The sequence below is a fragment of the Pteronotus mesoamericanus genome, unplaced genomic scaffold (genome assembly GCF_021234165.1).
Source record: "Pteronotus mesoamericanus isolate MK-2021 breed Mesoamerican mustached bat unplaced genomic scaffold, CSHL_Meso_final contig_221, whole genome shotgun sequence".
NCBI classification, from domain to species: Eukaryota; Metazoa; Chordata; class Mammalia; order Chiroptera; family Mormoopidae; genus Pteronotus; species Pteronotus mesoamericanus.
The window spans coordinates 3349107-3370456 of NW_026555092.1; the positions used below are offsets into that span (position 1 = coordinate 3349107).

At 52.2% G+C, this 21350-nt stretch overlaps 1 protein-coding gene across 1 annotated transcript; it reads right to left on the minus strand.

Moving 5' to 3' along the window:
* Window positions 1-207: 207 nt before the first annotated feature.
* E2F2 (E2F transcription factor 2) lies at window positions 208-16513 on the minus strand. The gene is made up of 7 exons (XM_054571467.1): window positions 16262-16513; window positions 10751-10856; window positions 8742-8961; window positions 7759-7917; window positions 6585-6699; window positions 4541-4733; window positions 208-479 (listed from the first exon to the last, which is right to left on the minus strand). The coding sequence occupies exons 1-7, from the start codon at window positions 16511-16513 to the stop codon at window positions 208-210; spliced, it is 1317 nt and encodes a 438-aa protein (XP_054427442.1).
* Window positions 16514-21350: the final 4837 nt, after the last annotated feature.

Sequence of the window (21350 nt, forward strand, 5' to 3'; positions counted from 1 at the left end):
CCTGATACAATCCTCACCTGTACCCTCCACAAGCCGCCCAGACACCCTCGGCTGGTGCAGGGGTTTGGGGGGACAGGAAGGAGAGAAGACCACCATGCTTAAGGGTAACACCTTGTGTCCAACGTCCCTGTGTAGGCAGAGGGCCTGTCAGTCTGTCTGTGAGGAGGTAGAGACAGTGGCGGGGCTGCTGGGGGCGGGCAGCGTCGCTCAATTAATCAGCAGGTCCCCGAAGTCATAGGAGTCAAAGAGGTCGCTGATGCCCTCACCCCCATCCAGGCCCCACAGGTAGTCGTCCTGGTCCAAGGGCGGAGAGAAGCTGATCAGAGGGGAGCTCTCTGTCAGGGCTGGGGACAGGAACTGGTCCTCGGTCTGCTGCAGAAGCGGGTGCGGCAGCTCCAGCATGCTGTCAGTGGCCTCCAGAGGGACGAGGGACGGTGGCGGCAGCAGGACACCTTCCTGCTGGGGAGTCAGCGATGGCGCTGGAGACAAACAGACAAGGGTTATGACTGGCCCTGGTGCCCAGAAGCCTTTGGTCAGACCTCAGAGGATAGGGAGAGCCTCCTGGTTCCCTGGATGACCGTGTACCCTTCTCTTCTCTCTCGCCCTGCCCCACACCTAGTGGCGCAGGACACCACCCCCCCGCCCACCGCCCTGTCCTGGCACCAGCTCTAGCAGCTGCCCTCCGTCTCCCATACTCTCCTCCGTCCTCTCCCAGTGGGTGGGGTCTCCTGCTCTCAGAACCCATCCTCTTTCACCATGATGTCCCCGAAATCATTTTCTCTTTTTCCTGCATCATCAGTTTCACTCTACTAGATCATTCCCATCCACACAGGGACATATCTAACAACCCCTGACTCTGACACAGCATCCGCCCCTGACCTCGTGGCTCTCCAGTTACCCGCCCATGTAACTGCTCCCTTTGAGAGTACAATTTCTCACGAGTTTCCTGCACTCACTGTCATGATGAATGAACCACCACCCACTCAGCTGGCTAGGCCCAAAGGCCCAAGAGTCCTGGAATCCTGCCCATTTCCCCTGCATCCAATCCAGCAGCAAGTGCATCTTGGCAACCAAGTGGATTCTGAAAGCTCCCCACTTCTCTCCTCTTCCATCGTTGTGGTCCTTTTCCCGCCCCCTCCTCTCTCACCCACACCGCTGCAGGAGCCTCCTGACCAGCCACCTTCCTTCAACTCTTGCCCCTTGCCGTCTGTGCGGATATAAAAAGAACTTAGAGCCTTGGCTGGTATGGCTCAGTGGACTAAGCGCCAGCCTGTGAACCAAAAGGTCACAGGTTTGATTCCCAGTCAGGGTACATGCCTGAGGTGTGGGCAGGGTCGCCGGATGGGGGTGCATGAGAGGCAACCACACATTGATGTTTCCCTCCCTCTTTCTCCCCCTCTCTAAAATAAATAAATAAATAAAACAAACAAACAAATAAATAAAATCTTTAAAAAAAGAAAAAAAAAGAAGAACTTAGAGCCCTGGCTGGTGTGGCTCAGAGGACTGAGCACTGGCCTCTGAACCGAAAGGTTGCTGGTTTGATTCCCGTCAGGGCAGATGCCTGGGTTGTGGGCCATGTCCCTGGTTGGGGACATGATGTTTCTTTCACACACTGATGTTTCTCTCCCTCTCTTTCTACCTCTCTTCTCTTCTCTCAAAATAAATAAATAAAATCTTTCTTTTGGGGAAAAAAAAAAGGACTTAGAATAAAATGCAAGTTCCGACCAGGGCTGGGAAGGCCCTGCACGATCTGGCCCCGCCCCCACACTTCCCACGCAGCTGCTCCTGCTGCACTGGCCATCAGCTAGCCTCCAGCGCCAAGTTCATTGTCATATAGAGGTAAGAAGGCAATCTCCTACACAGAGATGTGGAGGAGGGCACAGAAGTCCCCTGTCAATATATCCCGATGCCTAGAATCTCTCACCATTTGAGTCATTCCTCAAAGCCCAACCAAGCACTGCTCTGACAATGCAACTGTGCTGTGCGCCTGACCGCCTGTGGGCAAGCGACTTAAGCTTCAGCCTCTGTTTCCTCACCTCTAGGACGGGGACGAGTATACAGACCCCGGAGGGCCGCTGAGAGGATTAAATGCTAAGCGCAGCTGAAGAGCGGCTGGTGTGCAGAAGCCTGCGCCGGGCCTGCACTGCCCTTGTCAACAGCCACAGGGACCCCTAGTCACCGAGGGCTTCCCGGGCCCAGCTCTGCTCTCAAGGAGGGGTATGTTTCACCTCCTGGGACACTCAAATGTTAGTGTTGTCACCCCTACTTACAGATGAGGAAACTGAGGCTCAAAGAAGTCCATCAAATGTATCCAAACGAAAACAAACAGACAAACATTTATCACATTGCAGGGGCCTGCAGGTATTACAGAAAGAGGTCTGGCTCGGGAGTGGGGAGGACATGGGCTCAGATCCCAGCCCCCTTTCACCGGCAGTGGGACCCAGCACCTCCATTTTACCACCAGGAAAAGTAAGGATCGACCTCAGTGAATTGCTGGGAGCAGCAGCTGGGATAACACGTGTGAAAGCCTCTGCTGCAGGCCAGAGCTCGCTCACGCGCACTCACTCTCTCTCGCTCTCTTTCTTCCATGCTGAAGGGAATTGCTTTGTCCTGTCTGAGCCTCCACTGTCCTCTGAATGGCTCGTATTCACTTCTATATCTCCCAAACTGCACACAGTAGGTGCTCAGTGCACATATGCTTTTTAGAAAATCACATTCACCCAGTATCATCTCCAAAACCCTCTCCATGAGGGAGTTTTAAGTGTCCCATTTTAGAGATGCGGGAATAGGCTCAGAGGGGCTAGAGCGACCCACCCACCATCACCAAGTCAGAGGAGGTGAGGTGCAGGCGAGTCTCCCCGTCTCAACTTTTGCGCCGTCAGCCTTATTTAGATTTACCTCAGAATGCCAGAGCCTGGAAGGATGGTGTCAGAGGACAACTGAAGTGAAAGTGGTTCTGACTTGGGAGAGCTGTGCACTTGTTGACAGCGGAGTGAGAAGCAGGAGGAAGAGCAGGGTGGGGCACAGGTCTGGAGTGGGAGATAGGCACTGGGAGGTGCCCAGAGGGGCAGATGGCTGGTGCAGGGAGAAGCCCTGGTCCCCAGACCAGGCCAGGACACAGGCGAGATCATTAGAGAAGAGCTGGGAGTCTGGGCTGTTGCCCAAGTTCCACCACCGACTTGCTGTGTGACCTTAGGGAAGTCACCTTCCCTCTCTGGGCTTCTGTCACAGTCACTTTCTTTTCTTTTTTTCCCCCCCTACAACTCTAACAATATGACAACCATTCTTAGCTCATGAACCATAAAAAAACAGGCCACATTTGGCCTCTAGGCAATAGCTTCTTAATCCTTGAGTTAAAGAAAGAATGGAATCCAATATGTATTCTATAGACCCTCCCAAACATGCCTCTTCCATCAGGCTGGTTCTAGCTCTGCATCTGTTTAAACATCGGGGTTCTACTTAAGGAAATTCTGCTACTAAAAACACAAAAAGTGGAACACCGGCCTCAAGAATCCTGCCAGTCTGACCTGAAGTGTGGTCCCAGGAAAGGGCAAAAACCATTCTGGTGGAGGGGCCTTCGCCGGTTCCCGCTCCTACTCCTTCCGGACTCCAACCGTCCCTGGGAAGCGCGCGGGGACCTCTCCTACCTCTTCACACCCTGGCAGCTGCCACACTCTACCTCCCGCAGGTGCAGCAGCGTTTGGCTGCGCTGTCCACCTCCCAGCTGGGGCTGAGCCGGGACCCCCTTCCCTGACCTGTTCTGTGCCTCGCGGGGACAGCACTGGACTGGGAGTGCGGAGATCAAGGCTGAGGACCCCACTCTGTTGTCTCCCAGCTGGGAGACCTTGGGCAGGTCACATTGCCCCTCTGCCTCAGTTTATTATCTCTAAACTGGGTATAATAAAACCTACCTCAAGAATTGCTGTGAGGAGTAAAGTGAAAATAGGTGTACCTGGTAGAGTCATGCTTCAAAAACCTTACTTATTACTGTTCACAAAAGTGTTGAGTCTTCCTCAAAAAAAGCCTATAGTTTCCACTTCCTGTGGGCTTACTGAGCGCCAGGAGCTTTGCTGTTCATGGCTGTCACAGAAGCAGCAGTACTATTGGTAGTGGCAATAATCATGATAACAGCAGGTAACATGTATTGCTAGGCACAGTTCTAAGTGCTCTTCGCATATTAACTCACTTAATTCTCACAACAACCTATGAAGTAAATACTATTAACTACTAGGCCCAACTTACAGATGAGGAAATTGAGGTAAATCGAGGTTAAATAATGTATCCAAGGTCACAGAGCTGGTAAGTGGAAGAGCTGGGATTCAAACCCAAGCCCCCCACTGTTGCGAAGCAGGATCAGCCTGCCAATGGGGCAGCAATGCGCATGTGCTTTACAGAGTGTGGAGTGCAGTACACACACACGGGAGGACTGTATCCCCTGCCGCTGGCCAGAAGGTCGACACCCAACAAATGCTGCCATGGAAGAGGAAACTAAAGCCAGTTGGTCTGCCCACCTCCTGTCCCCCCGGACAGAGGGCCCTACCTGGGGAGGCTGTGGGTTCCAGAATGCCAGGGTTGGCGCTGCTGCTGGGCTGGGCACCGTCAGGGCTGGGGCTAAGGGTGGACGTGGAGGGGACGGGCTCCTTGGCAGGGCTGTCTGGTTCCTGCATCTCCTCCGGGCACAAGTAGACTTCGATGGGCCCTTGCGTGCTCTTCAGGTATATCTGCAGGTTGTCCTGGAGGAGGGAGAGAAGCCAGGTCATGGCTCTGGGCAGCTGAACACTCACTCAGGGGTCCGTGTACATGGACGGACACACGTGGCTCCCACCATTCACGGGAGCAAGCTCAACTCCTGAGCTGGGCACTGAGGCCCGCTCGTCTGGCCCATGTAACATCTGCTGCTTCTGCCTGTCTGCCCGCCCCCCATGCCCCCTTCTTTTAGGGAGAATGCCTGGATTTTCCTGTGGGAAATCCCTTTACTCCTACTCTCAAGCTCCACTGGGTGAGCTTGGGATGCAGGACAAGAAAGTCCAAGTGACAGTGTCTGGGGCAGGATGGCATGTGACTCAGGTCAGTCCAACCAGCATCAGGCTGCAGGCCTGGCAATGGATGCTCCATTCCCACTGGGCTTGCTGAGCTGGTAACATAAAAGCTGTTTTTGCCACAACGGGAGAGCCCACCTGTGAGCAGAGTCAGCACAGAGAATGGCGGAGTGAGAGATGGAGAGCATGAGGGGGGCTTAAAGCCGTAAGGCGAGCCCCTGCGGCCAGCCTGGCCTGCAACCTCCATTGTTTCCCCCTTCCCCCTCACTGAAGCCAGCTGGACTTGTCTGTGACGTGCAACCGTGAGTCCTGATACATGGCTTTCCGCCTGCCTCTTGCCTACTACACACCTGCCGCTCCGGCTGCACTCGGCTCTCCAGGCCGGGGCTTGTGCAGTGCCCTCCTCCCCCTACTGCACTCGGCAAGAGTCCTGTGCAGTAATATTGAGAGAAGTTTGCACCGTGACACGTGATTACTAAACTTAGTGTGGCGATCACATAGTAAGGCGTACAACTGTCGAGTCATTATATTGTACACCTGAAACTAATATAATATTGTATACCAACTATATGGAAATAAATAAAGGGCTTAATTTTTAAAAATCCTATTCATTCTTTAGGACCCAGTTTAACTGTCACCACCTATGGGGGCTTCCTCCAACTTCCCTTTCTCCTGGCCCTCTAAGCCCATCTTCAGTCTATGAATCGCTGCTTGCTCGAGTCTTTTCTCTTTTAGGTTCCTAGCTCCTCCAAGGCAGTGAAGGCAGGGCCTTACTTATCTTGATGTCCTTCCATTAAATGAGTTATTTCTTGAGCCCTTATTGGGCTCTTGGTTGGGGGTACATGAGAGAAAAGTATTTCTAGGGCCTTTACAGTCTAACGGACGAAGCAGACACAGCCATGTAAGCACCAAGATATCCTGGCAAATGGAGGCTAGGTGTGGTGGGAAAACACTGATGGTTATGAAGTCTGGGGGTGATCAGGGAAGGCTTCTGGGTGGAAGTGATGTTTGAGTTGCGACCTGTAGGCTCAATGGCAGTAAACCAGGTGGAGAGTGGGAAGAGTATTTCAGCTGGAGGGAAGAGCACGTGTGGAGGTCCTGTACTGGGGACAAGCTTACTGTGGTGGGGAAACTGCAGGCAGAAGGGTGGCTGAAGCAAAGAAGGGACGGGGTGGGGGGCGGTGGCATCCAAGAGGAGGTTGGTGAGGTCAGAGCACAGCGGGCCTCGCAGCGGGTGTTAAGGATTCTGGTCTTTAATCTCGAACAGCATGGTTAGTGTGAAAGCATAATGGTGAGTACCAACAGCGCTGTGTGCAGGGACGCAGGGCTGGTGGGATGCAGAGAGGAACCAGAAGCAGAGGTTTTTCTCAGGCCAGAATCTGTCACCCTTTCCAGCTTCTGTCCTTTCTGCCTCAGCTCAGATCTTGCCGTGGACACCAGCAAGGACTGGGGAACCTTGGGGTCGGGCAGCGCCAGGGACAGGGCCTGCAGAGCTGCCCGGGGCCCTCCTAAGCCTCCTTTCCACTGAATGCTGCCCCCTCTCACCTCGCTCTTGTCGGGCACTTCCAGTCTTGTCTGCGGAGGGGCCTTGACAGCGATCACTGTCTGTTCCTTAAAGGTGCCAATAGCACGGATGTCCTGGTAAGTCACATAGGCCAGTGTAGGGGGCAGGAGAGTCAAGGGAAGTCAAAATCCACACTCTCAGTCCATCAGGCAGGGATCCCGTCCCTGTCCCCTAAGCCTTTGAACATTTTTCCTCACGCCTTATACGGCTTAGAAATGACCCCAAGCCGTAACCTGTTCTTTTAATAGCATAAGGTACTTCGGATCTCTTTAGAAAGCAAATGAGGGTATAAATCATTTTTCTTTAAATGATGCCTTTTATCAATTTTTTACATAAAGGCTTCCTCTCTCAAACTAGAGAAGGCCGAAAGGCACGTCTTATTGCTTTAAATCTCTCACAATGCCCAGCATCCTTCCAAAAAATATAAGGTCATATGCAAAAAAAAAACCAATTAGATGGTGAAACTATTTGGGAAAAACATATAAAAAGCCTTAACAAAGCCCATGCTCTGTGACCTCATCATTTCAATCCTAGTTGCAGAGAAATAAGTAAAAGAAAGGAGGAAAATGTTCTACATACAAAGGCATCCATTGTTGTGTTGTTTCATAAAAGCAGAAATCTAGAATAGATCTAAATGTTGATTTTGGGCCTTATTATCAAACTCAGAGCACAGTCTGAGTGGGACATTCTCAAAGCACTTTAAATATGAGGTTAAACCATATGAGACTGCTGTTTTTGTAGATAAAAAATGGTTCAATATCAATAATTTCATATAGATCAACCAAATAGGAAGGAAGGATTTGTAACCACATAAAAATTGTCTATGGTAATATACTAAGTGGAGAGAAGCAGGATATAAAATGTCATGCACAGCAGTCACACACTATATTCAAAACAACCTCTGTAAAGTTGGAAAACAATGGCTATGTTGTGGTGGCAGCTATTTCTTTCTTTTCTCCATTTTGCATTTAAAGAAATATTGTCTTACTTTTACTATGGGACAGTAACTTCAGTAGAATCAAGAGGAAAAGCCACCCAGAAAGGAAAAAACAGATATGCCAGGCCCTGAGGGAGGTACTGCGTCAACTCTGGACAGATGTGAGCAGGCAGCAGGTCCCAACCTCCCGACAACCTTCTCCCAACCAAAGAGGATATTTCTTGTTGGCCTTGTCCTCGGTCAGGTGCTTGAAGTTCAGCGAGCAGCTCTGGATGAGCTGGTCCAAGGCCTGCTCCGTACTCATCAGCTCCTTCAGCTCCTGCCCCAGCTGCTGCTGCTTCCTGGGCCCACTGGGGTCTTCAAACATTCCCCTGCCTCTGGGAACAGAGCAGCCCCCCAGTGTCAGTCTTAGTCCACACCTAGGGACCCCAACCCGAGGGCTGCTGTGCTCAACTGCAAAGAAAGTGCACAACCCCGAGGTGAGGCCATTCACGTGGCCTACGATGGTGCTCCTGGGCTGTGCAAAGCAGCAGTCCTGTCCAGCTCCCAGGTAGCTGCCAGGAATTGAACCCTGACCTTTGGGGGTTGGCCTAGGGAAAAGAAACAAGTCAGAGCCTGATCCCACTTATGGGAGGCTTTCAATTCTGTCGACCCTATGCCCCAGCCTCCCCCGCCAAATGGCAGGGAGCTAGAAATGACCTCAGTCCTGAACCCCCCCCCACCCCAGCCTGGGGTCTCTTAGGGTTCATGCCAGGGCTGCAGGTCTGCTCTTTAAAATCTTGTAGAAGTGAGAAGAGGAATGTGGAGCCCTTATATCTCTGAGCTGGAAGGAGTCTAGGTTACTACGGCTCAGCAACCAGGGGACTTTCCTACACTAGATGGGAAATCTTGGGATTCCTGGCTCAAGATGCAGTGCTCTTAGGCCTTTACACATCCTAGAAAGCATTCTCCACCCTGCCCGCGCCATGCTCTCCCAGTACTACTCCAGCTATATACCTGCTCTTACGCTCCATTCCTAGACACATTGGCTCCGCCCCCGCATATAAGCCTATTGGATGTGGCTCTTGGTCGGCTCTTAGCACTTGTGCCCATTGGATGTTACTCTCAGCCCCACCCCCGACTTTCACACCCACTGAATATTGCTCCTGGTTCCGTCCCCCAGCATGTGCACCCATAGGTGCCATCAGCCTCAGGCACTTACACCCACTGGATGTTGTTCTTAGCCTTCTTGCGGATAAGCTGGATGCCCTCCAGCACGTTGGTGATGTCATAGATGCGTCGCTTCTGCACGTCCAGCACCTCAGCAGCCCAGTTCAGGTCCAGGACCCCATCCTTGGACTCACTCAAGAGGTAAATGAACTTCTTGGTGAGCAGCCCCAGCGACGTGTCGTACCGTGTCTTCTCCCCAGGGGACTTGGGTGCTGAGGAGGAAAGAGGCCCAGTCAGTGCTGAGAGAAGGCCAGCCTGGGGAGCCCCCTTCGTTGATCTGGACCCATTCAGTACCACCGTTCATGTGTGCACCCACTTTCCAGCTACGGAGCACTAGGAGGCAAGGAGTCATTTGCTACCATTGTCCGAAGAGGGAGCCTCATACCTAGAGAGGGAAAGTCACTTGCTTAAGGTCTCACAGTCAAGGGCAGTGTCAGGGCTGGAAACCGAGTGTCCTAACTCCTGGTGCAGAGCAAGCACCTTGCCAACAGAGCTTAGGGCAGCCACATCACCACCACCGACAAGGACAACAAACGCTTACTGGGTGTAGGCCACCTTCCATGTATAACAAATTTAATCCCTACGACGTCCTATAAATTCAGTGCATAACCATTTTATAGATGGGAACACTGAGGCACAGACAGGTTAAGTTACATGCTCTCCTCACTCGGCCAGAAAGTGGCAAAGCTGGAATTTAAACCCAGGCACTGTGACTCTCAGTCTTCCTTCTTAATCATTATCCTATCCTGCCAGGTAGGTCAGAAATTTGGAGCTAGGATAGGGAGTGAATGACAAACTTGGATTTGAGAACATTCTTACAGACTTGCCTTCTCTTTCTATGTGCTCCAGTGGGGCAGGTTCATGAAAAAGATCCCTTTGTTAATGAAGCTGATGTCACAAGACCACATCTCAGCTGCAGCATCTTAAACCACAAAAGAACTTTTGCAATCAAGTGTCTTGCAAGTCATATAGCAAGTTAGTGTCCAAACTAGTTCAGGAAACTGAGTTTTAGAGAGTCTCAGATTCCTCTAGAAGGGGACCTTACGGTCCCTTAACATGAAGATGACAAATATTTGGCACACAGGCTCCTTTTCCAACTTTTGCGTCCACGGCAAGCATCACTAATTGATCAACGCTCTTAGGATCCTGCAATAAAGAGCTCTGAGCAGCTTCTACCAACCAACAGGAAAGGAAACTCTGGTGCTACTCCTGCTCTAGCTGTACCTCATTTTACAGATGAGACAACTAAGGTGCACAGGAGAGGAGTGGCCAGTCATGTCAGGTCAGGACACAGCTCTGCCTGGACCTCCAAATTCCTGACCCTGTCGCTTCCCACCCAGTCACATACCTTCTTTATCGGGTCTCTGACCGCCAAAATTAGCGTTCGCTCCTAACACAGGTGTTAAAACTCCCACTCTAACTAGGATGACTGCAAATAACAAGGTGGAAACATCTCTCCAGCTTAGCTTTAGAAAGTTAAGGCAGCAAAAACTCTGAGGTAGCATGGGTTGGGTTAATCCCAGCTCCATTCCCCGCCGAATCACTTATTTAGCTCTCTGTCTGCATGTGGGAGGAGGAACCTACTCCTCTCTGAGCTGGATTCTCTCTTTTAGAAAAGGTCAGATTAAACTAAAGAAACTTCTGAAACAGTAAGCTCCCAACAAAATTTGTTGGTCATCATATTTCGAACCCCAGGGCAGAGGTGTGAGGGAAGCAGTGCAAGGCTGGCTTGGGGCTCTGACCCCGCGTACCAGCCGGGTGACCTTGGGCAAGACACTCAGGCTCTGGGTCTCAAGTTGCTTCTTCAGTCAATGGCGGGCACCCCGACCTGCCTGGCAGGATCCACTGAGAGAGCGCACAGGCACTGTTTTCTACTCCAGGAAGTGTGCCACAAATATTGCACCTGATGATTTGGGCAGGGCTGCTGCCCTCTGCCCCTGGCCCCCCCCCGCCCCCAAGTCTCCTGAGTCTGCCCCCAGCGGCCCCGCCAGCACAACTTACTTTTAGGGCTGGGGAGGCCATCCACTCGGATGCACTTCCCCTTGGGGGTCTGGAATTCCAGGACCGCGGGCCTCCCGATCCCCTCCAGGTCCAGCTTCCTTTTGGCCTTGGAGAGAGAGGAGGGGAAGAGGCAGAGTTTGAGAATCCTTCCTCCTGCAGCCTTTCCCCGGCCTGGGGCCAAAGCACTGAGGCCACCAGCAGCCACTTCCCACCTCAGTTTACCCCCAGTCCTGGTGAAACATCACTGTACTTGGTGAGGAGATATCAATGACCTGACAAGTGACCTTTCAGGGGAAGGAAGTCCTATTTTCTGAGAGGCACACCACACTCCCATCTCTGAGGCCCAGGCACTTGAGACCATACCAAAGTTAGCCTGGCCAAGAGCTCAGAGTTCCTTAGTAACAGGCCACAAGGTCACTTCTACATCTGCCCCCTCCCCCCAATGTACACAGGATGATGCAGGAAGGAGTGGGTGGGGCCTAAACCACAGACTGGGGAGAGTGCCCCCCCCCCAAGCAGCTGGCCTAGCCAGGCTGGGTGCCCATCACAGCCCCACAGCTGTCCCTTATCAGGGTGGGGCTGGGCATCCGCCCAGGCCCAGGGGACTTCCTGGATTGGTGCCACAACCCAGGGAGGTGCCCACACTGGGAAGCAGTGCAAACACCCCCCACCCCTATGTTTGGGCTTCAGCTCAAGGGCTCCAGGGCCTCCTGAATAGACTCCATTTGCCATTCTTTCTTAGCGGAGAGGGGCAGACAATGAATCCTTCCCCTATGTCTTAAGGACAAGCAGCTGAGGTCACCCTGCTCCCCCTCCCTGTTCCCGCCAAGCTTGGGAAACACCTGCTGGGGAAATCAAACCACAGACCCATCTGCTCCTCTACACCCCATTGCCACCCGGCCCCAGTTAGGCCCAGAAGCTGCGCTGGCCCGGAAGGGGCCTCACTCCTGGTTAGAGCTGGGCAGGGGCAGGGCTAGGGCACTGGGGCACTGGAGTCAGAGACCTCTGCTTGCACCTCCCAGCTCCTTCACAGGCACACAAGACTTGGAGAAATGCCCCACGACTAGGAACCTGTTTCCTCCTCTGTAAAGTGGGGCAGAAAAATACCTCCATCAAGGGGCCGTTGTAAGAATTCAAGAAGATAAGCCCCGTACTGCTCAGCCCGTGGCTCAGCACACAGTAGTTGTTCAGGAAACACGGAGTCCCTACTCTAAAATCCAATCTCAGCCTCTTCCTCGGCACACACTTCTGGGGGTCACTGAGCCTATTTTCTTCTATTTTCTGTCCCAACCAGTCATCCCGACCCCAGTTGGGACAGAGAGGCCTATTTTAACCTTTTGTAGTGAGGTCATGCTCGGCAGGGCTGAGACTTCTAACCGCTACCGAGCACAGCTGGGCTGACAGGTGTAGGAGGTGCTGACAGTTCTTGCTCTAAGCTCTCCTTTGTGCTGCAGTGCCCCATTCCACCTCCTCCAGGGAGTCTTCCTGGATTGATGTGAGGAGTACCATTCCTTGGTTTCAGGAGTCTGAATATGATATTTCTCTCCTCCACACCTGCCCAGACCTGGACATGATCCAAACACCTCCTGAAGTCTCTTTGGAATATTCCTTTTCGAATATCCCAGCTGGTGACATCTTAGATTCTAGGGAAGGTGGCCTGCTCTAGAGAAAGGCCCAATCTTTCGCTGAAAACTTCCACATGCCCTGGTATAAGCCCCAACATTCATCGCCTCACTGAATCTTCCCAGCACCACTAATCCCCATTTTACAGCTAAAGTAACTGAGACTTGGTGAGCTCCAAGGCCTTTATCAATCCTGATCAAGGTTATTGATCCCAGAATCCTTCATCCATTCCTCAGAAGGAACGTTAAGGGCAGGGCAAAGAAGGGAAGTCAGGCTGAGTTCTACCTGAGGCAGGGGTGGGGCAACCAGAATCTCCCCAACCCCAACGACCTCCCTACCCGACAGGAGCCTGATCCTGCTGAGCTCACAGAACACTCCAGGAAGAACCTCACCGCCCGCAGAGTGGGGAGAAGTAGGGGAGGACCTTGAACAGAGTACCCGTGAAGAGCCTGTCCTGTGCTCCTCAGAGCTGCGACATCAGTACTGGCAATCTCTCTTGGTAGAGAAGCAGAGACTAGAGAGGCTAAGCCATGTGCCCAGTCTGGGAGCACATGGGAGGAGCCAGTCTGAACCCAGGTCTGCCTGATTCCAAAGCCATGTATGTACCAGGCTTCCTCAGCTCCATCCCACACACGTTCCTTCAGAATCTGCTGGACTAGGGGCCAAGGCCTGGCTATACCCACCTGCCTCCATCACTTTACTTTACACACACCAGTCCCCTCCCTTCTCACTCTCAATCACCCTTATTCTGCACTCTGAGTCCCAGAGCACAAAGTGTCCCCCACCCAAGGGCATCTCTCTGATACCTTTGTGCACTGCCCAGAAAAAGGCCAGCGCATGGATGTTCCTGGGCCTGCAGAGCACAGCAGCAGAGGACAAGCACAGGAGGAGGACCCAGGAGAGGCCGAGCACAAGCCTCAGAGCCAGGCCACCGGGGGTTCCCATCCAGCTCTCCGACCCCACTTCTTAGCTGGGGGAGCTGAGCAAGTAAGTTCACCTCCCAAATCCTGCCTGTAAAGTACGGGGGGTAACCCACTCGGCCTCTGCCAGCGAAGTGCTTTGCTCTTTGCTCACTCGGGAGCTGCCGTCACTAAAGTGCCAGAAGCACCAGAAGGGAAATGTTCAGAGGCAAGCTGGAAAGACAGAGGTTGCCAAGAGCAAATATCTGGGACCACACCCAGAGGCCAGGCTGGCTCTAACCTGGGCCCTCTGAGGCAGCCCCTTTGGCTGTCTCCTAAAAGCCTGGCTAAAATTCGAAGCCACCCAGCCAGTCCTCAGGGAGCAGAGCAGAGGCCCTTCCTCTGGCAGCCCCAGGAGTGAGGGAGCCAGACACCACCCCCTCTTGGGGCAGCAAGGTGAGGAAACTGGGGCTCAGGGGAGGGGAGGCGACTTGCCCAAGGTCACACAGGGAGTGGAGCCAGGCCTCTGAGCACCCAGTCTTAAGCTGGACAGCGGGGGTAGGAGCAAGTGAAAGGCCTTACTTGAGAGCCTCACTTCCAGGTCCCAGCTGGGGATTCACTGCCTTGACTCCCTGAGCTTGCGTTTCCTCACCCCACCCACCTTGCAGAGTTGTTCATCAAAATGCTCACTTTCTTTCATGGTTCTCAGAGGAAATTTGGAAAATAGAGAGAAATTAAAAGGAAGAGAACATTGCAGAATCCCACCCCCTTCACAGGTTCCTGCAGGTGTCAAAGACAATGATGCAGTGCCTGGTCGGAGCAGAGACTCAACAGACGGTCGTCCCAAGCCTTCTCCGGAGAGTGGTGGGAAAAGCACTAGACAGGGAGTGCAGGGACCCAGCCTCTGGCCTTCATTCTGCCATCCCTGGGCAGTGCCTGAGGTCCCTTTAAACAGCAGCTCACTGACAAATCCTGTTCACCCTGCACTTTGCAGCCTGGCCACAAAGCAAGCGACCACACCCAGGGTTGGGTTTGGAACTGCTCCAGGTCACACCCTGGTAAAATGAGTAAGCAGGGGGCCAAGGCCTGCTCACAGGGCCAGGGGCACCGGGCATCTGAGGGCTGACAGGAAAGAGGGAGCTCTGGGCCTGGTAGGCCCTTAGGGTGGTCTTTTGCAAGACCACTCTACCGCTTCTTGGCTTGTTCCTTGGAAAAGTGGCTTCACGCCTCTGCTCAGTTTCCTCATCTGTAAGATGCCTCATCCCAGGCATCTCAACCAAGATAACGAATGTGAAGAGTGCCAAGCAGTGCCTGGCACCTCGCAGGCACTCAGTAAAAGAGAGCCATTCTTGCTGTGATTACTGAGCCCCTCTTGGAGGGAGGTACAAACAGATGCACTCAGGCTCCTCTGGGAGGGAAGCAGTTCAAAACCACAGCTGTTACTGAAACTCTGCTTGGACTCCTGAAAGCAGCTGGCCAGAGGGGACAGGGCCAACCACTGAGCCCCTTCCCGGAATGCCCCCAGCTTCTAAGTCAGCCAGTACGAGGGAAAGTCAAGGCTGCAGAGAAGAGACTGATGACCACCTGCCCATGCCTCATACATCTCCCTGTATGGCCTTGGACAGGTCATATCCCCTCTCTGAGCCTCAGTTTCCCCCTACTGCCTTCTACTTCACAGGATTCAAAACTGTTTTAGGCTGTAAAATGCTGAACACAAGACAGATACCTAGTCCCAGCTAGTCCTGACTGCTTGGCCTGTAAAATGGGACTAGCTCTCCTGCCTTCTCCTGCCTAGCTGGAAATAACACTCAGGAAGCGGCTCTGGGTAGGTTAAAGCCTTGAATGTGGGCAAAGCAGGATTCCAGTAGCAGGGAGTGAGGGCTCTGCCTGCATCCATACATGGCTGGGGTCTGCGCCTGGTGACCGACGTGGGTCTGACCAGGTGCCTCCAGGGGCATGGTCTTACCCCTATACCTGCACTTATTCATCTCTCACAACTAAGCAAGCCTACAACCCCACTCCCTGCAGCCTGCTTCCAAAACCCAGCACCTGGAGCTGGAAGTGGCCTGAGATGAGTTAGCTCCACAGCTACTCCAAGCACACACACATTTTCAGGAAAATGAAACAGAAGCTAAGATTTGTCCGAGGACACAGTGAATCAGTGGCAGTTAAGACCAGAAACCAGGCTCTCCAACCACCATCCCCCAGTTCCCCAAGGGCTTTTCCCACCCCACCCTCACCCTATGGTTGTTTAGATTCTCATGAGCTCCAGCCAGGAATTCCACTCCCACAAAACACACCCTTGAGCCCAGTGCCACCGCACTTGGGGCTCTCCCTGGCAACAGGCTTGGGGGCTTAAGGAGGGAACAGTCAATCTGAACAGGAACCCCAGCGAGCTGCCCCCAACTTGCACCTGCTACTGGCTGTCTGGGAGGGAAGACTGGGCCTGGGGGAGAACCCAGAGCACATAATTAGGAAGAAGTTGGCTGGAATAGGAGATTTGGAGTCTGTCCAAGCCATATTGGACTGAGAAGACCTAACCACCCTCCCTTACACACACCCATTTTTAAGTCCTTACTGTATCTGCAGACCTAGCTCTCTGCTGGCACAATAGCAGGAGCCCAGCACTGGTTACTGAGCCAAACGATGAATGAAGAATGAATGAATGACAACAAAGTTGGCTCCCTGGACTTCCCCAAGGTCACAAAGTGCACTAGGGGTGGTGGGTTGGATCTCGACATTCCCAATCCAATGTTCATTCCACTCCATTCCAATGTTATTTTACCCCACGTTTGAAAATGAAGGGCTCTTCTCCACCGGGGGGGGGGGGGGGTGGATTGTTCTGGAAGCTGGAAACTCCCCTTCTTCCTCCCCAAACTCGACCTGCTTCATTCAGACTGGGTCCCAGGCGCCTCTCTCTCCTTGACCACACCAGGAAAGCATAAGGGGAAGCGGTTAGGGAGATTGTAGAAAGGGTCCCCAGAATTACCGGCAGCCGGCCAGCCGGCACGCATCGCACAGCTTGGCCCTCCGGTCCGTGGGGGGTGGCGTCGAGGCAGGTGCCGGGCACCGCGGCCGGAGGCACAGTCTGCGGGTACAGCGGGGCGTAGTAGGTGGTGGTGACCGGGCACAGCTGGGGGCTGCCGAGGCCGGACGGCCACAGTTCGGTGGGGCTCATCACGGGCAGCCCCTTCAGGGTCGGCCCAGCGGCCGGAGCCAGGGCCCGGGGCCCTCGCAGCATGGCGAGCGCAGAGCCCCCTCCCCTGGCGCGCCGGCGGGCACCAGCGGACTCCGGAGCCAGCGGTGGCTCACACGGCCCGCGGCATGGTGCGGAGGCTGGGGGAAGCCGCCAATGGACGCCTGCCGGGTAAGGCCGGACCCTCCCCTCCTGGCCCAGGGCCGAACTGAGCAGCGCTTGGAGATCCCTGCTTGGAGATCGCCCCGCGGCTGGGACTGCTGCACAGCCAGGGGCTGCCCCGCCCCAAGGGCGGCCGCGACCCGCGACGGCCCCACGCCCCCGGAGGCCTCGGCGCTTAGGGTGCAGCGCCTAGGGGTCTCTGGCGTACCCGCGGGCTCGACCGAGACGTGATGCGCTCGGACAGGGTAGGAGGACCGATTGCACTGACTCTCGCTTCGCTCTGCAGTCCCTGAGCCTTTCTCTGCCTCTTTTTTTTCTTCTTCTTTTTTTTTTAGCGCCAAACTGCGTGCCGCGAAATTCGGATCTCCCGCGGAAAATGCCGCGCTTCCGTTGGTCGCTGCAACAAGCTTAGGCTCCACCTCCCGGAAAGGACCCATCCCCTAGGCGGTGATTACAGGAGGAGTTTGGCTGCTTAAAGAGACAGTCACACCTGCTGTCGCTCTTGAAACAGACTGGGAGGGTGGTTCCGGTAATGTGCAGAGAAGCACCTGAGCACTGCGGAGCGCCCCGGGGAATGGGCCCGAATTCCCTGGGGGTGGGTCGGAAACGCAGTCTTGACCTGAACCCAGCCCCAGCAGTACATTACCCAGGTCGAGGGTCTATTGTTTGTTGGCAGGTTGCTTAGCTAGCATATATGCATTTCTATCCTTATCTTGATAAAGTGAAGGCCAGGAATCTGTTCTCTTTCTTGGGGGCCGAGGGGGGCCGCGGCCGAGGGACGGAGCCTAACATACCTCTTAGCAGGGGCATGCTAACGTCTATTGAGCGCCTACAGTTGCCGAGCCGCTGCTAGATGATTACATGCATTGTTTTGAATTTAATACAACAAATTCCTGGGAAGAGTAATAAGGATCTTCCTGGTAAAGATGTAGAGTGTTAGAGGATGGGTAACTTGCCTCAGGTCACATGGAGAGATTTGCTGATTTGAGAACTGGCAGTCCAACCTGGGACAGGCCAGCTCCTCAGCCCTCGTTTGTTCCAGTAAAAGGTTCCTCCTCAATTCTTCCAAGCTGTGCCCTGTGCCCTGCCCCTTGCAGGTATGGGGGTGGGGGTCCAGGGTTCAGAGCTCTGTCTTTTTCACAGTTGTATTCCCAGAGCCCAACACCCAGTAAATACTTGAAAATCTCCAGGTTTCTCCTAAACAATCCTTTTGTCACAAGAGCCTCCCTCCTTTATTCAAAACTTTTATTGTTGATAATCCACTTACATTCCTCTTCTCTCCAGTTAAGAGATGCTGTGGCTCAGAGACGTGACCTTGGCTAGTGAATGGCAATGCTGCCCAAAGCTGCTGCTAAATTCTAGGTCTGCTGATTCCTTCCTGGTGCCATGTGATTTTTTTTGCATGTCTGAGCTTGGCATTTGTAGCCATTCAGAGTCAGTTCCCAGCTTAATGCTTAGTCCTCATCCTCAGATAGTGAGGCTGAGGTGGCAATAATCCATGGTGACTAAGAGCCCAGACTTTGTAGACAGCCTTGAGTTTAAACCTAGGCCCTATCACTTGACTAGCTGTGTGACCCCACGCAAGTTTTGTAAACCAAGTTTTCTCATCCCTAGTAACAACCATCTTGTAGAATTCTGGGAAAATTTCATGAGATCATGCATGTAAAGCTCTCAACATAAAACCTGGTTCATAAGGAACCTCAAGAAATGGTAGCCGTGGTTACTTCTCTGTCATCTCCTGTACACAGATCCCTCACTCCAATCTACCTATTTCATTGGTCCTTCAACTCCTCCAGGAAGCTTTCCTTGCCTTACTCCCCTTTACCAGGGTTTTTCTTACACTTTCAACCCTTAGAGTGTTCTACCTCAACAAACAAGGCTTTGTTTTCATACCCTGTTTATTAGTTAGGTTCTAAGCTCCCTTAAAGGTAAGAACTCTATCTGAACACCCCTCAGCATCTAGGACCTGATTTTGCATGTGGAATGTAGGTAATAAATATCGACTATATGATTCACTCATCTTCCCAGCAAAGAGTGACAAGGAGGCCCCGATTCAAGTCCCACTGTGCACTTCCTAAGTGACCCTGAGTGAACTGCTGCTTCACGTCTCAACCCTCAGATATGGGTAATGCTCCCACTCAGCCTATTTCACAGGACTTCAGAGACACTATTAACATAGTGGTGATAAAAAGTTCCAAAAAGATAGCCCTAGTTGGTGTGGCTCAGTGGATTAAGTGCTAGCCTGTAAAGCAAAAGATCAACGGTTTGATTCCCAGTCAGGCCACATTCCTAAGTTGTGTGCCAGGTCCCCGCTGGGGGTGTGTGAGAGGCCATGCGTCAATGTTTCTCTCCCTCTCTTTCTCCCTTCCTTTTCCTCTCTCTAAAAATAAATAAATAAATAAAGTACATTACCCAGGCCGAGGGTAATTTTTTTTAAAGAATTAAAAAAAATTTTTTTTAAGATAGAAAGAAAAAATGGTGGTGGAGGTGATGATCAATATTTATGAGAACCTACTGCGTGTTGTGCTCCAAGCTCTTGGGCATCTCCCCTGAGCCTCACAACACCCCTCGGAGACTTGCACTCTTTTTATCCCCATTTTACAGATGTGGGAACCTGGAAGGAATTGTAGCAGAGCAGGTTTGGGGAAGAAGCAGAGCCCCAGGGTCAGGAAGGGAAATGGGGGTGGCAGGGTGGGGCTGAGACCAAAGGGAGCCAGCAAGGGGGCTGAGAGCCAACTCTGTGGTTGAGTTTCAGGCAGCTGAGGTTGGCTTTTGAGTTTCACTGCCTGGGAACTAATTCCTGCAAAAGGTGTGCACAGGTCTGCAGTCTGTCTCCCTGAACTTGAATTCACGCCCCATCCACTCCTAGCGTTTGTGAGACTGCTGCACCTCTCTGAGCCTCGACTTCCTCATCTTTGCAATGCGAATGGCACAAGTGACCTTTCCATTTACTGTGAGGATCCATAAGTTATAGGATATAAAATATTCAGAAGGGTGCATGCCAAGTGGGTACTTAACATGTTTTAGCTAAAGTTTGTATGAGATGAACCAGACGAGGCCCTCACATGGAATCAAACTAAAATACTTGCAGGTTTTGCATTCATGCGTTTGGACAGAAAAAAAAAATGGGGGAGGGGTTCTATGGAAAGTAACCTCACAGGGTGATCTGATCATAAATTCCTAACTGGGTAGGTCATGGTGGGTAGTCATGCCCCAGGCTTGTAACTTCTTTAGTGAAAGGTTTTAAGCAACCTCTGCCCTTGTTTTTGAGTATTTAGGTAAACATACCTTTGAAATACCAGGAGTAACACCCCTAGAAGGGAATATCAACCCTCAAGAGAGCAAATAATCTTGTTAACTGTCTTGTAATCCAATCCCCATGCTGCTTTCTCCACCTCCATGTATGTTCAAGTGTATAAAAGAAGCTGCAAAACTATTATTCTCCAGAATATTTGAGATCTTGCTCCCTGGCACATGTTGTCAGTTTGACCCAAATAAACTCATAAAAACGCTCTACAGGTTTAGACATTCCTTAATGTCGACATGCTCTACACTTTCCCATTTCCCAGGCTTTGCTTACATATCCATGTTTGCTTCATATCCATGAGGCCCGTCCTCGCTTCCATCCCCATGTGTTCAAATCTGATCCATCCTTCAAGACCCAACTCACAGGGGAGAGTGGTAAGAACAACGCATGTGAAATCAGACATCCGGTGAGACTTCAGACCCCTTGGGAGCAGGACCCAGGGTCCGTCTTCCCCTTTGTGCTCTCCTCCCTGCGAGTGCCAGGCACGGAGGGCTGCAGTCGGTGAGGACAGTGGTAAGGGCTCCCATCTCTCACGCACTTTCTCACCCTGAAGCTCCCAGCCAGGAGCTTTACGTGCGTTATTGTGTTGAAACATCCCACCTACCCTTTAACATAGGTACAATTTGGACAGATGAAGAAACCGAGGCTCAAAAATGTAAAAGGACTTGACTGATTAAAGATGAAACCAGGGTCAGAACTCAGATCTGTCTCCCAAGGCACGGAGGCATTTTGAACAAAGAACTTAGCCCCAGGACCCACGTAAAGGAGGGAGTGTTCTGCCAATGAACCAGGGGTTCCAGAGCTGCAGACATCGTTGGGCATGGAAGGTGTGCCCTCAACTAGGTAAGTTAGGGAGGCATAGTTTCATTTTCCGGATGAAAAAGCAAGGCATGGGGCACGTTAAGTGACTTGACTGATGTGGCACAGCTGGTAAAGAGGAAGCCCCTGGGCCAGCCAGGCTCAAAACCCTGGAAAAACCCCAAAGCAAACTTCTTTATCCCTGGTCTATCTTCTGCAAAACGCCTCAGGTTCCCTCTGCTTAAAGTCCTATATATCAAAATACAAAATGCTGTATATTAGCTTCCTGAAGACACGGATCTCTTGTTCCGTGGTTCCCCAGTGATTACCTGTTCCCGTGACCCCACAGTCAGAAAGAAGCCATGTTGGAGCTGCAGAAAGGAAGGAACATCTGCTCCATCTTCTTTGTGCTTCTCTGTATAGTTTTTTCAACCTATTCTACAATAAGCATGCATTACTTTGTAATTGGAGATAAAAGGTTATATTTAAAAAAGAAAAGAAACAAGTTGCTGCTTCAGGGAAGTTCTGCTAGTGATAATAATGTTTTTACTGGAAAATTGTTGGAATGCGAGGTTCATGGGTTCTCTGGATTGACACAGAGTAAATACTACATGA

Excerpts from the sequence above, each read along its gene's own strand:
- E2F2 (XM_054571467.1), bottom strand. The coding sequence starts at position 16,513 with ATGCTGCGAGGGCCCCGGGCCCTGGCTCCGGCCGCTGGGCCGACCCTG. Across the intron at positions 7,918-8,741 it reads AAGAACAACATCCAGTGGGT|AGGCAGGGGAATGTTTGAAG; the intron begins GTAAGTGCCTGA and ends CTCTGTTCCCAG. Across the intron at positions 480-4,540 it reads GGAACCCACAGCCTCCCCAG|CGCCATCGCTGACTCCCCAG; the intron begins GTAGGGCCCTCT and ends GTTTGTCTCCAG.